Source organism: Thermobia domestica, chromosome 14 (genome assembly GCF_964235325.1).
Source record: "Thermobia domestica chromosome 14, izTheDome1.hap1.1, whole genome shotgun sequence".
In the NCBI taxonomy this organism is placed as follows: Eukaryota; Metazoa; Arthropoda; class Insecta; order Zygentoma; family Lepismatidae; genus Thermobia; species Thermobia domestica.
This window is the reverse complement of record NC_137467.1, coordinates 138,454,153-138,471,487: the sequence shown is the minus strand read 5'-3', so window position 1 is coordinate 138,471,487 and position 17,335 is coordinate 138,454,153. Positions and strand designations below refer to the sequence as shown.

Below are 17,335 nucleotides of genomic sequence, written 5' to 3'. Positions count from 1 at the left end.
AGAGGTGCCTGGGAATTCCCCCCCCCCCTTTAATTACCACACTGTTGTTAAGAAAGGGAGCATTGCTAATTTTGTTTCTGAAAGAGAGAACTTTAGAGAACAAATAGATCAAAGATAAGTAAAGGAGGGAAACATATTTATATGAAAATAAAGTGAAACATACGCTGGCCTGTTTTCTTTACCAAGAAAACATATTGTGTAGAACCTAAAATTCGAGTTTTAGATCCTTGCACTTAGCCTGAGAACGGAAGTGACCAAGTCACTTAGCTCATCCATAATTTATGGTATCAGAAAAGAGAAACAGAATTTAAATAGAGGAGTAGAATACGAACATATTAAAAACAGCGACGCCCCCTAGCACAACCTTATGATACCAATGTCAATGATAGCTCGTTCGAAATAAGATTTTGTGGAATTTAATTTGAATCTTAAGAAAAAAAGGTTAAGTGTGCTCTAGAAATGACAGAGAAGTTAACTGTATAATATTATATATATATATATATATAATTTGTATATAATATAACTTTTATATATTCTGTTCTTTTGGGATGAAACTTAATACAGAACAAATACAAACTGCAAGTTGAACAATAGCGTTCTCCAAATCATTGATTACATACATTGATTAGGTTCAAAAATTTTGGCAAGACAATAAATAGCACCAATCTATACTGAATAGGTGCTCTTTATTAATAAAAGGGAAGGGGGTACTCTACATTATTTCTAACTAACAACAATTGTTTAATTTGGCCTAATAAGGTTTTTGGTGTATTTCCATTTCTTTTCATAATATATATATATATATATTTACTTTATATAATATATATATATAACTTTTATTCATACAAACTGTAAGAACAATACCATATTTTTTATATTTACAACACTTTTCTTCCGGTTGCTTTACTTCGATACCTGCAACTTTACATGTTTTCTATTCTCCTTCTTAAAAAAAAAAAAAAAAAAAAAAAAAATGACAGTTTTACTGTTCATATATGAACCTATGACTTGAACAGGTCACTCGCATCACACAATCAGTCTGTTTCACATTTCTCTCATTTGTTTTTACATACACACACACACGCACATACATACACACACACACATACATACATACAAATATATGCATCATCCATACATAATACACACAAATAAAACATACATACATCGTACTGGCAGATGAGAGAACTTAAAAAAAAAATATATATCACCTATAATTTTCTTTTTAAAAATTCCATCAGTTCAAATGGGACTCAGAATTCTTAAAACATCAGGAACGGATACTTTTGTGAAAAACTTATAAAAACAAATAATAATAATAATAATAATAATAGAAGGATCACAATTTCTCAAAGTAACTAGTGTAACTCAATATTGAACAGAGTAACCTGATAACACACAGATTATTCTTTACATATATATGTATATTTTTAGTTGTTTCCTTTCTTAAAAAAATCGTAGATGTTTCTTTTCATCAACTTTTTTTTTTTACGAACACAACAGTCAAATATCTACAATTATAACGTCTTTTCTCTTTCTTCATAATATATATATGTATATATATGTATGTATGTTCTTTTTCTTTTTTTTACCTGTGTAGGTACATATAAAACACTATCATTTATAAGCACTTAAAATAAGTCCGCGCAAAATTAACAAAAATACTGATCCCGTTAAAATTTTTAATCTTCTATTCATTTAAGAATCGTTTCTTTTATTTTCATTTTGTCTTCCTTCAGTTTATAATTTCTTTTGCCCTCAATTCTTTTACACAAAAATTTCATATATGTATGTGTTGGTTCGTGTTCCCCTCTTTAATTAACATTACCCTGACAAGTGCTGCATTTTGCTTTTTTTAAAAAAACAATAATAATACCTAATTGTTATAGAAAATATAAACAAAATATACACAGAATATTTTAGCATGATGACGATGACTTATTTTGGTCCCTTTACTGACGATAGGTGGGTACAATGATAGAAAAATAATAAAAATAGGAAATAGTTGGGGGAGGGAAGGGGGTATATAGAAGAAGAATATCGGGTAAAAAAGGAAAATACGCTGCCTCATTACTGTAGAAGCTCTCGTGGATAGGAAGGAAACAAAACGCATAAGATAAAAAAAAAAAAATCACAACAAGACTTACACTAAAACAATTTCTTCTATAACAACTCATGTAGTTCAACTCTCACAAGCAATATATATAGAACGAAATAGGCACACAAGATTATATTTTCCATTTTTTTTAGAAAAAAAAAATAATATATTTTACATGTCTTCCTTGATAAGGAACTTTATACTGGCCAACGGGGATTGGATTTACTTGAGAAACTTGCCATTACTAATAAGGACCAACGGTAAAGTGGCTTCCACAATTTCGTCGTTTATATAAAGATATACCGGGAAATACTGTCCAAATTATAAAATACTCCGAGAAAGGAATGCTTTACTAATATTTCAACGAAAATTTATAGTTGAAATGTTTTACGGAAGACAGAATTTTCAAAGTATTCCCCCCTTACAACCCGGAATACAAATACAAGTAAGCCAAAAACTATATGAACCACGCATTATTTGATTCTTTGATAGTACCTATATCACTGCTCGAAGTGAAAGAATAATTCTGAAGATTTTGTATATCCATATCAATAATCAAAACGTATAAACCATACTGTATTTTCACTACCGATATGTTATTTTCCAGTGAAGATATGTTCAACTTGAAAAACTGTCGCCCTCTCTTAATTGACCATTACTCTTAATAACAACTTAAGAATTTAAGGGAATTTCTAAACATTCCCAAAAGATATTTTGTTTAGTTGATTTCTTTAAAGTTTCAGGGACGTATTAGTCGTGTGCTCAGAAGGAATCATAAGTAAATATCCAATTGAATTATTTACACGTTTCAGTTACGTCATTGTCTCACATCAAACTTAAAATGTGTTCAACCCTAGTGTTACTTACGTTTACCATTACCAGAGAAGTTACCGTAAAAATAGCAGAATATGACGTTTATACATTAGTGAAATCCCGACCTAATCTTCTCTGGTGATAGAATTAAATATTCTGGCGTAGGTATGGCGCCACAACTGTGACTCATACAAGTAATCTCATCAGTTATTTGCAATAATACTGTTTCCGCAAGCGGCTAACATATTCATGACAACTCACTTGATCTCTTTCAAAGTGAAGCCTATATGAGACATGCCACCAGATTCAATGGTCATTGGAACTAGCATATTGTTTAATATAATTTAACATCTTGCTTGCAGATTAACCACTTCTTTACTGTCTCTTTAAATACTCTTGACGTTTCTTTTTATATGATATCCGTTTGACCAGGAAAACTGTATGCTTATTGTGGACTGAATATGCTCAAACGGAGAAAAGCAGTTTCGGTGCATTAACCTTACACAGCATACAGAGTATAAGCACAAGAACAACGTCAGCTGCTAGTTCATCGGCACATACCAAACAGCCGAAATGAAAATGACAACAGAAATTAAGTCCACATGGAATTAAATGACTCGCTGGGACTTAACTAGCTAAATTAATGCTGACGATATTTCGGAATGCGAATATGAACGAGAGGTCTTAGTTTGTGCGAGTCATTTTCAGCCTTGTACTGATTCTGATGACACTGGAAAGCAGTCAATCATGTACACCATAACACTGAACATAGCTTTAGTGAGCCTTTATAAAGAGTGTTAGTAAAACCAACTGACAAACTCTGTTTAACGTCATTTCCGACATCTTGTGACAAAGGCTAGGTTTTAACTGCAAAATACTTCTTATTCTTAGGCACAATCCTCACCTCACCTCAAAAGCGAATCAATATTAATGGTGTTTACAGCTAACGAAATTCGTAAACTATCATTCCGATAAAAATATTTTGTGCTTACTTGCATTTAGATTTTAAAACCTCAGAAGGAAAAAGAACTTTACCTTGGTCCATGAAATTTTATCACAGCATCATTCCTTAAATGTATAACGTTGTATTACTGTGACAAGTAAACGGGTTTTATATTTAGAATTCACTTAAATATAAATAAATAAATAGGCTAAATAAATATAGGAACAACCTACATTATCAACAAATAAACTGTCTGTATGCAGATTCGTCACAGAAATCACTTGCACTAGCTAGAAATTCTAACAATCCAATATAAAGAATTGCAGTATCAGATTGTTCGAGTGGTTTTTGAAGTAACTTTAAAAATATTGATAAAAGTTTTTTAAAAATATATCCCTGATCAGAACCCCAGGTATATTTTATGCATTATTATGTATTCTTGACCATTAGCATGTTATTACTTAATATTGCGCCAGCTGCAGTCTATACCATCATTAGTTATGTATTTACCATGTACATCAGAAGAAATAGAAAATGAATAATTACATTTATATTTGAAGGGTACAAGGGCAAATGGTGGTACATTTCATGAAATAAGCAATTACACAGGAGGGTAAAAAAAATTAAGTTTGCGAACTCCTACTCTACCAAAAAAAAATCTCCGTTAATCTTCATTTATTACTTCTGAGAAACTTCTCATCAAACAATTTCCGGTATTTGAAACTCTTGTACTTAGTAGTTTGTCAACACATATATGACCCTTCATGAAACACTACCTCCATTTTCCTTGTATCCTTGTTTCCTTCTATGAAATACTACCTCCGTTCTTCTCTTCAGTTCATCTAATTTAACACACTAAACCTTTGTTATCGTATAAATTCTGATAAAAAAAAAAAAAAAGTCACAATTCATGGAAATATTACGCAAACTAATTCAATAATAATAATAATTTCTTCCGTTACCACGTCGGAATCAGGTATTCTGCATTTTGACAAGTAGCCATTTGAGAGCACTGAACTTGACACATTTAGAAATATCAGAAGTACTAAGTAGTCGTTTTCATTGCTTTATGAGAAATATTTTATTTTACAATAGAACACTGGCATTCCTTAGGTTTTGCTATTTTTAAGGCTTCAATATAATCAGAATCTTTCAAAAAGTAAATGTTCCTTGCTAATAATAGGGATCTAAATTCCCTGCCTCATTATACTGTATACTTTTGATGTAGGACGTAACTATCACACTTCACATGGCAATTAAACTATTGATACACATTCCACGCGTTCCTTCACTGTTTATTTGTATAAATCATATAAATGTCTTATTCTTTTAAAGCCTTTTATGAATTCACATAGACAACTATATAAAATATATTACTATATTCTGTTTATTATACCATGAACAAACTGAACCCTTATGTAATGTTTACAAAATTAATTGACGTATTTAATTGTTAAAAGTTTCAAACCAGTCTGTGTTTTATGATCGTACTAATACTTAATAACTATACGTCGAACGAGCACAACAGAACCATTACGACCTATAAGTGTGAATATCACTGTTCTCAAACTTCGCATTGTTGGACAAGTAGGTTCCAGGATAACAGTACTGCACTGAACTTCATAGCTTCGCTGTTTTCCAATATAACCATAGAAAAGCGATGTCTATTTGGGCATCAAATGGAAAACTTCAGTTATTTGATAGTAGTATCGTACAGAGAGTTGATGACACGTCAGGTCATTTCCGAAAGTATGAATTGATTTTTTTTTTTTTTTTTTTTTTTTTTTGTCTTTCATAATTTGTTGCATGTATTCTTTCGTATTGTGTATCAAGAATTCTGGACTAAAAGAAATTACAGGGAATACACATATCTATGAATCAACCTGAACTTCTATGAGAATTACCGTTTCTCATATTTTCTGCAAGACATACTATTTATTACGAAAAGTACCTAAAGGGGAGGTAAAAGAAGGAAACAAATATAAAAGGATTCACTAAAAAAGAAAACAAAAGTTTAAACCAAGTAATGATTGTGACAAAAATGAAGCGCATGTGAAGCCGTATTGGTCAGCGTTCTTACTATTTTAAGACAGAGTTGAATTAAGTTTTTGGCGGCCACATATTTCATCAAATTGCTTCACTTGACAGTACTACTGAAATAAGCAAGTGTCTCCTAAATTCTATGGTTCATACACGCAAACCGCCACTTCTATTACTATATAAACAATATCTGAATACACTGCTTGCTATAGAGTAAGATAGATTTTTGATTTTCGTGTATTTGAAGTATTTAGAGAATCAAAGGCACTCTGCCGTATCATCCCGTATGAATAATAATAATGATAATATTTAACACGAACTATTTCAAGGGTTCTTTAGACCCTTCCTCAGTATGTGTTATTTTGCTCCGCTGCTAAACTTATGATATGAAGAAAAGATTTTTCACTTTGAAGAACCCTACAATTTGAATAAAATATCTTCCAAAATGAAATCCTATACCATTCGTTTCACATTTTCACGTTATGTAGGACAAAAATGCTAAAATGTTCCTCTTGTAAAACCGTTAGTAGGTAGAAAAGTGTTTTATCAAATGTTGGTGCACTGGAAATATACTTCATTATACTAGTCACTACTAAACGTCTAAATTTTAACAAGTGCGTCCAGTCTCATATATGGTTAAATGTGTTCTTGATTATTTTATTTATATAAATATAAGTATCGCAGCACTAACATTCACTTGTATCTTCTAGATAACCTTTAACAAGCTGCAGAACAAATGAACTAATTTCGCAGCAGATTGTAGGGATCAATTTATATGAAGCAGTTTTCGGGTTACAAACCGAAGAAGAGGCGAGAGAAAGCCTGAAAGATTTTACGTTAATAAAACAAGGATATTTATCATTTGTAAATAGTAAATATGTATTCTATAGCATACATTAGTAAATATTTGAAGCATTTATTTTATTTGTGCAGATTGTTAGTTCATCAACCAATATCACTAATTATTGTTTCTTAGTAGTCATTTTATATAATCATAATTGTAGATATATCCTGATCTCTGATTTACACATCTTTGAACTGCATTATATTTTGTAAAATGTTGCATTCTTAGTACATATGTTATTTCTTCATAGATAATGGGATTAATGTTATTAATGTTCACTTTTTTTCCATCTCGATTATTTTTAAGTAGTAGTTGTATAAATTTTCAATGTTTATATAAATGAAATGAAATATTTGAGTTTTACGTCTCACGGTTATGCCGGCTAGGCTAAAGGAGATGGTGATGACAGGAAATGAATGAAATGGTGGAATGAAGTAAGTGGGAGGAAACGGGAGAACCCTGAGGAAAACCATGTACACGGTGTTTGTCTAGCACAAAGTTCACTTGGCGGGAGCCGGGATCGAATCCGGGAGCCCATGCACCAGAGGTGAACGCTCTACCACTGAGCTACCGTGGCCCCCTTCAATGTTTATAATTCGTTGTCTTATAATTATATTTGTATACATAATACATAAAACGATAAAATTAAACTTGTATAAAATAAATATTCCAAAAACATTTTTCACCACAAAACAAATGCTTCAAATGGTGAGATCATAATGAACCACTTAACCAAAGATCGCCACGTCTTTTCTTTCTTAATCTTCATGAGGTCATTAAATTACTGAAAGGACTGATAGGATGAATATTTATTAATGAAATACCAACCTTGGATTCCATTTAAGCACCCGTATTATTAATATATTTGTATACATTTCGATGACTGCTTGTGTTGGACATCAGTACGTGATAATTAAGGAATATTCACATTGATTTTGTATAATGGTAAATTTTCAGTCCTTGGAAAGAAATATATATATATATATATAAAAGTACGAAAATAAATTTATACCCCAATATATCATTTGAAGTTTCGCGAAATCTCTAGGTTTTATTTACGTCCTTACATTCCATTTTCATTTGTTGCACCATGACGTGTAAGAATATGTCTGCAGACTGGATTAAAAAGAAGTCTGTCAAGTTTAATAGTATCAAATTGTTAAAATGTTTCTTTTAGTAGTTACAGCACATACTGTAACTAAAGTGGTACAGACATGGGTTCGAGATTACCGTATTCGAGTGTTATGCTTGAATACTTAAATTGTTACAAGAAGGTCCTAATATTGGTGTTCATTATATTTTACTTAAACTACATGTTATAAAAAGTCGTAACAAAACATATAAAGTTTACACTAAATATGTATTAAAAACTGAGTATAAAACTCTGCTCCCTAACTGTCCGCCATCTTACCAGAATTCCATTTATATCTCTCAATTCAACTTTTTTTATCTACAGATGCAGACCTACATCCCATCACCTATTTCTGTCATCTTACCAGGCCAGGATCTCACTTATAACTCCCAACTGAGGTTTATATCTTCAGTTAAAGACCTACATCCCAGTCATATCTGCCATCTTACCAGGATCTCACTTATATCTCTCAATTGAGATTTTATATCTTCAGATGCAGACCTAGATCCCAGTCACCTATAAATAACTATTTTGTAATATAGTCATTTTAGTGTAAAAAATTTATGAAAAAGATGGATGATGAAGAAAAACGGCTAATAAACCTCAGTTCAAATCGCCACTTCTTAACGTAGCATGTTGAGAGATAGCTACTTATAATTCATTTTTCTGTAACATTATTATTTTATCTAATGCCTTATGGATATTAATTCTTCAATGTCATGTACCTTTAGTCTATTGGGAATTTTTGATCTATTAGTATCTGATAATATGTCACCTTTTATCTAAAATTCTCAGTTCCACATTTAATGTGACGTTTATGGTTCATATGACAAAGAGATTCAAATATTTATTTTTTGTGTAAGAAGAAAATATTTAAATGACTTCTGTACTTAACAGATCATTTTTCGAGCTCTGTTTCTAAGTTTTCTTCTAATTTTCACTTCTGCCTCCCTTCACTTCCAAAATTTTCCTACATCGAAATTTCCTCGCCTTAGATTCTTCATAATGTCCTTTAACAAACATGAAAATTTTTGTACATTTCACAAATAGTGGTTTCTGTAAAAAAGTTACTATTTCACGTTATATAATTCTGATTTTCAACTATATTGGAAATTATTATTATTTTCACAATACAGTATTTTAAACTCTTACCCCAAAATAGTCACTATTAGGAATTACTTTCAAATTATTATAATACATGAATCCTGCACTTGGCTACAACTAGGAATGCGAAAAAACTCAAATTTAAACTCAATGAGCACTGATAGTGTTCATCCTGAATTGAAAACATGCATCTTAACTTTACATTTTGTTTCTGGTTCAGTCTACAGTACAACAGTGAAATCATAAAAACAATACCTAGCTATTTTGACCATATAAACGTGCAATTTAAATGTTGTACGTATCGTCTCGTAGTTATACTAGCATACTAGCATGAAGTAAACAGCTTTATTTTGGTGGTATGGACGAGAAAATATGTTTATTTAATATATATATTATGTACCCTTATTTGAAGGGCATAATTATACAAATTCAATCCTTTTCGAATACTATGTGAAAACTGTAAATTCGTTTTCATATTGAAAAGTATTTTTAACAATATAAAATCTAGGAGATTTTGTAAGCAAATTTACAGACCAAGAAACGAAAAAATAATTTAAGATAGGAAAAGGGTAATTATAAATAAAATATACGCATACGTTGATTTTCTGTTACGCTTTCATAATATGTCACAATGAAACTCTGATTTTCAATACAAATAAAAACTCACAATGGACTTAATCGGACTTTGAAAACAGAAAACGTTTCTCAGATAAACTCCTAAATGACTGACGTATTCATGACTCTATAGTTGCTTTTACATTAGTTAGTGCACTACTGTTATCTGTACGATACTTCTATTAAATAACTGAATTATCGAATTCGTTTCACTGTGAAACATAAATTGTTACCCCTGGATTCTCTACAACACTGTATTGTACGGTAAAAATTAAAATTTGTACCAAATCATTTAGTAAAGGATTCTAGTTCAAATTACGTGTATTATATTTCTTAAATTATTGCAAAATGAAATAAGAAACGTACTTTCCTACTGAGCATGAAATACTACAACCAAGGATGTTGCAAAATCAAGGATCTGCCTATACAACAAAATCGTGAAGCCATACGTCACAGTTTCGCCATTCCCACTCCGCCCAATAAGATCGCAATGTTTCGAGCCATGGTGGAAACGAGAGTAGCCAATCAATGAGAATAGACGTCCCGATGCTACGTTGTTTTGCTTCATTGAGTTAATAGGATGAAGATACATATAAGCATCCTTGACTAAAAGGTCAGTTTTCTTCTTATTATTATTATTATTATTGCTATTACTATTATTTTAATGTTCAAAAATTTCTCTACTACATCTAAGAAGCCATTATTAATTCGAGGGAAGACAAAAAGGATCAAACCAAAGATTCTTCACACAGGAGGTGAGTGACCTATAAGTCACTGTACTATTAGTTCTTAAGTTTCAAGTTTGATATTTTCTGTAGAACTAACGATAGCCAGTTGAAACATGTTATTATAATTCTCCAACATACTCCAGGATACTTTCCAGAAATTGGTAAAATGATCTACGAAGTTAGTTTCTGTGATTAATACCTGGCTTATATATTCGAACAAGAGTAAACATAGAAAGGGAGAGTAGTTATTTATTAACTTATCTATCTAACTAGAAGCCATTTTGTCAACCATAATAGTTTCTAATGTTGAGGAATTTAGTTTATATTTATTTATTAGACAAAGGAATGAGGAAGCCGACAAAATCGCATTGACACCGGTGAGAAGCTTCTGAAAACAGCTGATTACTCGACTTGATAATCATTAGAAATATGGTAATAAACTGTAATAATACCTCTTGATCCAACATTATGAAATCTGACTATATTGATTACCATTGATGCTTCTAAAAAATGGCCAACTTAAAGAAAAAAAGATATACAATAAGCGTATTTTGACAGAAAATATCTCTAATGGTCTCGCCGAATAATTATACTGGATTTTGGAGAAATCCAAAAGTTTTTGTAGTTCACCAATACTTACCGCTTATTGGCAAATTCAACCCCCAACATTCAGTAAAATATTATGATATATATATATTATTTATTGTATCTTTCCGCCAAGATAAATTGGTACGTGCGCATTACCAACTGACAACTGTCATTTATTAGCGATCCGCTGTAAGTGTTCCCAGAAATAATAAATATCTTTAAAAAGTAAGAAATGAGAAAAACGTTCCATTAGAGTTAAATGGAGTGTAATTAAAAAAAAAAAAAAATCTTTGAAACAGTAATGAACTGGGGTATCATTCGAAACAAGCGCCATCTGTTGAAACATTTACTTGCAAAAAACATGAAAGTCGCCTTCTTTTTTAATAACTTGCATAGACTTCCCATTAACATAGTGTGGCCTACTGCCCTAAACACAGACAGTTTGAGAAACATAACATATGTTTCGTAAATGTACCATTTTAAGTTTCGAACGAAGCACATGCATGTTAATATATTCATATACTCCTATAGTCCTTTCAAGTGTCAAAATATACGTATTTTACAATACGTCATTCTAGGGAATGGCCAAAATTTTTCGGAATCAGAAATCCGGAAAGTAAAAATTCCGGAATTGGCTATCCCTAGTCAATTCATGTGGCCCAAATACAGAAGCTAACTCAGAATAGTTCACAAATTATACTTTAAGGAAAATTATAGATGCAAAAGTGACGTTAAATTAGGCAAGTGGCAAAATTAAGGAGTTATGCTGTATCTCTAATAAAAAAAAAAAGTTTTGATGAAGTGATAACCATTGATGGATATGAAAAACTTAGCAATTACGTTGCTAATTTGATTTCGTTAATGGCAAGTTTCTCTTACATTTAATAGAGAGAGAAAAAAAAAATGATAGTCATACAAATTTTGAAACCAATACAACGACATTTCTCCCCAAGCCATATCGTTCCATCAGAACACAAACATAACAAAAAAATTTTTTTTTTGAAAACAGAAATGGAAAGATGAAAAAATATAATATACATACATAAAATTTATATTATATATATTTATATATATAGTATCTTTGGACTTACAATGCAGTACCACAGGGAATGCTCATGTTCTTACGCTCAATACAGAGCCTTATAATTTGGTACTTTCTTGTTAGCATATACCTTGTTCATTCTTCGTATCTTGTGTTTTTATCTGTTTACTGTTTTGTTTACAAAAAATGTGTCATTAACACGGTTTATCATTTGCGGCATATATAAACAGCACATATTCACCACCAATTCTGAAGAAGAAAAAAAATTGTATTCATTGATGCTGCTGTTGATTCCTTATTTTCTGCCGTATCGTATTTACTAACAAGAATCCCGCAAGACACAAAAGCCATAATTTCTCATCATAATTTAATCCTCACAGATTATCCAATAGATTTAGATTAAACCCATTGTTTGCATCGAGGGAACTGAGAAAGTCTTGTGGAAAATGGTTGCCGTCACTGCCTGGGAGCTGATCCAGGAACTCTAACGTGAAATCGTTGGTGGGAGTGGATGTTTGTGGCGTCGGAGTTGGCGTCGATTGACCTCCGCTGCTTCCACTGCCTGATCCACACCCGCTGTAGCTCACCTGAGGCGACCCTTGTCCGCTCAGCGACACCGACTGCGACATCTGCATGTTCATTGTCATTTGCTACAGGGGAAAACAAAAAAAGAGCCATTAATTAACATTCCAGCTAGTGTCAGTTGATTACACAGCTTATTTGATTTTACATCAATAAAACCACGGAAGCTACACAACAGTCCTTATTTCCTAGATATGCATCATTAGGAGAGGTCCGCCCTCAAATATTACTCTCACGCTCTCAATGTTAAAGCATGAGGTAAAATAACGTAAGATATTAAATAACGTGCAGGGTGGCCCAAAAGGAGGTATACAGTACCGAACTGATCAGCTCATTGCATTTTATATAATTTCTTATTGCTTTCCATCAAGTAGACTTAATTTCTTTATTATTTGTTGTTAATATGTTTTTACTTACATCTTAAGCTCGGAAGAGCCGAAGCAAATACACCCATAAACTAGAAAGTTATACTTGATCAATGCACGGGTGTATACCTACTTTTGGGCCACCCTATAGATTAACTGTTCGAAAGTATTGCAACAGAATGTGATTATTTTTCTTATTTTCTAGACCAAAGAATAAACTTGCGATACGCGATAACTTGTTAGGAGGGGGGTAAGTAAAATTTACAATAATGTAGTAGTATTCCTTAACATAATTCCATTAAATTTATAGCATGATTCTCTTGTTTAAGTGAAACTGGGTTATTTAAAAAATAAGTAATAAATTCTATAATTTACTTTTGATATAGTAACCTATAATTTAAATTACAGATAGCTTAAATCTGGGGGTCAACGCTTCAATCCAAAAGTCCTATTGACGTACAAAAAAGTTGCGTACCACTGTTCGAGACTAATGCTTTTAAAATTGGAATTAGACCAAAACAATTATTCGAACAGCTGTTCAAATATTTTATTCATATACCAAATAAATATTATTCCTTTAAGAGGCCCCATCACGGCGAAATTAAAAAACCGGTAATTTTACAGTAATTATGTGATATCTTCAAATAGATAAAAGATAATCGAAAAGTGGAACAAAAGCTCCCTCGACAATATTATTTTACATGAGATAGCGTTATCTCGACTCACTTATCTGATTTTGATTTCTAGCCATTTAGAAAATCAGCATTTATTTTCACGTTTCCAAATGGCTGCAAACGGAAAGGCTACTAGGTGGTGACTCGTGATAACGGTACCTCAAGCAAAATAATATTGTCTAGGGAGCTCTTGTTACACATTTCGATTATCTTTTGTCTATTTGAAGATATCACATAATTACTGTAAAATTAGCGGTATTTTAATTTCGCAGTGATTAGGCTTTTTAAGTCTAAGAAAAGCATGACAAAATTACATGTACAATCACTTACGCCTTAGGTAGCCACAGATAATATGGGCATTTTAATTTTTTTTAAAAAAAGCAACTATTGTAGTAAAATACTACAAGTAATGATTAAAATCAACAGAACCAATAATTAATACTTCCCAAATAATAAAAAGAATACAAACTAACAACGGTCAAGAAGCAAATAACATTTTATATATATAAAATTTTAAATATATACCAGCATGTCTTATTTCTAATTAAAAATATCTCCAAAAATATTGAAGGTAAAGTTAATTTCATGCATGAAAATATTAAAGAACAATGAATAATATTTCCTATCAAAAGTTACAATTGAGGTGAATTCTTTTTAAACGTAAAAACATGTCTTTAAAAACATACTTTTTTTAACTGAAAAAACTAAAAAATCACTGCAATAGTAAGGGTGGCCCAAAAGTAGATATACATTCTCGTACTGACCAGCTCATGGCATTTTATATAATTTACTTATTGTTATGAATACAAGTAGTGACAGTTGTTTTATTATTTGTTTTTAATCTCTTTTCCCTCACACCTTGAGCTTGGAACAAACAGAAGCAAATAAACTAATTATCTTAATAAATTAAAATGTCATACTTTGTAGGACTGTATACCTACTTCTGGGCCACTCTCATCCTTCGTTAAGCCACAGACGAGAACCACGTGAGATAGCGATAGGCAAATTAGTAATATCTGTTCGTTGGTGATCGCATATCCTCCGCATTAGAAGACTGACTTGGGGTTCAATCATTGTGGAATAGTGAGCGTGAAACCGTATCGAGTGCAATCGAAGCGCCCCCCAAGTGTGAAGTACATGATATCAATTTCTCCAGGCGGCTGCTGATTTTCCTAAATTTCCAAGATCAGACAGTTCGGAAAACCGTAATTTATCCTTTCACGAACCCCACAATTCATGTATTCATCAAGGTTGTTTATCGCTACAGATATCCACACTTGCCTTCTCTCGCTGTGTAGGTTGGTTAAGTCTTTCTTTAAACTCTCTGTAGCATTTGTGCACACAGCAATCACACATGAAGTTCCCGTCATAATCCTTAATCATTCAATGATGAATGGCGGCTATATTCTACCCTCGCGTCTGGAGGAATCGAACTATATTATGTAGTTCACACTTGGCGGGCGCATTTATTTAAAGAGCAAATTTTTAGGAAAAACAAGTGGGAATCTTTTCATGGTTATGCAGAAGAAACCAAAGATACCCCACAAACAAAACACACTTTGCATACAGATTTCTAATCTATGTAACATGAAAATTTCACTTCCTCTTTTTCAAAGTTCCGATATTAATCAAGTCTTATTTATTATTAAATTGCTTCTACCTTTATCTCGTATTCCTGGAGTCGAATCTTACCTGGCTTGAAGTGGCCATATTGTTCGCTGCAGGTCCCGAAGCAGTTTGTTGCATTCCCATTGGTGGCTGCGGTTGCTGTTGAGCCATCATCTGCATCTGGTTACCTGGTGGTGTTCCACCTGGGACGGACATTGTTTGACTGCGAACCATTTGTTGGTGTTGCATTTGAGCGGCCATCTGCATGCCACCTTGGGAGCCTTGCATACCAAAGGAACCTGGAGGAAACGAAATATATCATTAACTACAGTATATACATACAAAATCGGTACTGTATTATTATTATTATTATTATTATTATTATTATTATTATTATTATTGAAGAGGGTAACCCAACACTTACTTAGAATCAGAAGTGGAGCCAGCATGATTTTTTTCCATGATATTTAAAACTCTTGCGTGCAGTAAAAGATACAGTAGAGAAGAAAACATGTACATACTCTCTTGGTACAAAGTAGCATTATTACCAACAGAATATGTTACCTGCATTATGAAATTCGGAGGTAAGAAGGTAATTTACTTATTTTTTTTTTTTATTTATTACTTGCAATATAAATATTTTCAAAGTATTTATAACTTTAGAATTAAATTTTCTGCAAAGTAGAGAACCTACTGGTTTTGAGTATATCGGAATAGAGAAAAACATTTCGATAATGTAAAGAATGGATATACACAGTGTGGCCAGAAAGTCCCTCTATACCGAAACTTTCCACCCGAAATGTGTGGAATAACGTTAAGATGTAAAGATATTTAAGATATGAACCTCCCATCTTCATCACTTGTATGGCGACGCGTTAACTGCCACGTGACTGCCCGCGAAGGGAGAAGAATAAAGTCTGTGCATTGACCAGTTCATTGCCTCGCCTTTCCGTGCTTGGTGAACAATAATGGCAGATACCAACTTCACTTTGCAGAAGTGCTTAGTGGAAAGTGTGTGGGCCCATGAACGGTTCGGTAAAGAGCCACCGAGTCGTCAAACTTTGATCACGTGGGAGAAGGAAGCTGAACAACACTGAACTGCCTCAATAACACATCTTTGGTCCAAACTTCTTTGAGGGTTCCTGGACCAGGTTACTTATCTGGAGATGTTGAATGATTGGCTTCTTTCATAGCTGTAGAATCTGAGCATCAACAACACAGGCTCGGCAACTTCCCACTTCGTGAACGCCTGAATGCACTTTTCTCTGATCAGTGCATAAGACGTGAGTTCCCAAATTCACCAGTCCCTTATCCTTGATTATCTCGAAATCTCCTTACCCGACAATCGCTTGTGGGATATCATCAAATCACACGTCAGGAGGAAGTTGTACGTAGACAATGATGCTCTGCGGGCAAGTGTGTTTGAAGCCTTCCAACTTGTGCGGGTCTAAAGCAGATGAGTAGGAGGACAGAGGCGTATCAAACTTTGCAGTGATAATGGAGGTACACATAGAACGTTTTGGACAAACAACTGCACGTATTATTAATGTAGGGGTAGTGCAGGTGTAAATGGATTTTCTGGCCGCTCTGTACAATATACTTGATATCTTCTCTAAGAAACAGAGAAAGTAAATGACTCTCCCATTACCCTGTCTGTAGAAGCCCATGCAAGAAACTATCACACGTAAGTGGCAAAAGTGCCTACGGGTAACACAAACCTCATCCTGCTATACGGGTATTCATGAGAGCTTCGGGTCAGATTTCTTCAATACAACCTGCATATTTTGACAGTAATTTTCAGCTACCTTGCATATCAGCAAAAAGCAATTTTCACTTGCTGATGAACACACCTCAAAGTAGTGTAGAATATATATATATATATGAAGAACTTTGTCCTATCTCAAAAGAGATTAATCTAAGTTTTTGCAACCAAATACTATTCAAGAAGTGGAAATTTTTCTATCTCCTGTAAAATTTACTTATTTTATTTATTTACTTATCGACACACATGTAATTATAATAAATTTATGTCATAGGAACGGATTTACATGTCGAGAATTCTGAAACTCTTGAACAAGTAAGATACCACAAGGATGAAAGTATATTCTGACACAAACAAATCATTAAGAAAGTGCACAATTACGCATATGTTAGGATGG

At 32.7% G+C, this 17,335-nt stretch overlaps 1 protein-coding gene across 4 annotated transcripts in view; it reads right to left on the bottom strand.

Annotated features, from left to right (window-relative positions):
* Window positions 1–471: 471 nt before the first annotated feature.
* Window positions 472–17,335, bottom strand: part of mam (neurogenic protein mastermind) — a 371,802-nt gene continuing 354,938 nt past the window's right edge. For all 4 annotated transcript variants that reach the window (XM_081738892.1, XM_081738893.1, XM_081738894.1 and 1 more), the window contains exons 4-5: window positions 15,261–15,475; window positions 472–12,597 (exon numbers count right to left, since the gene is read on the bottom strand). In XM_081738892.1, the coding sequence (XP_081595018.1) occupies window positions 12,322–12,597; window positions 15,261–15,475 (491 nt within the window). In that variant the 3' untranslated portion in view covers window positions 472–12,321. The remainder of the gene's footprint in view (window positions 12,598–15,260; window positions 15,476–17,335) is intronic.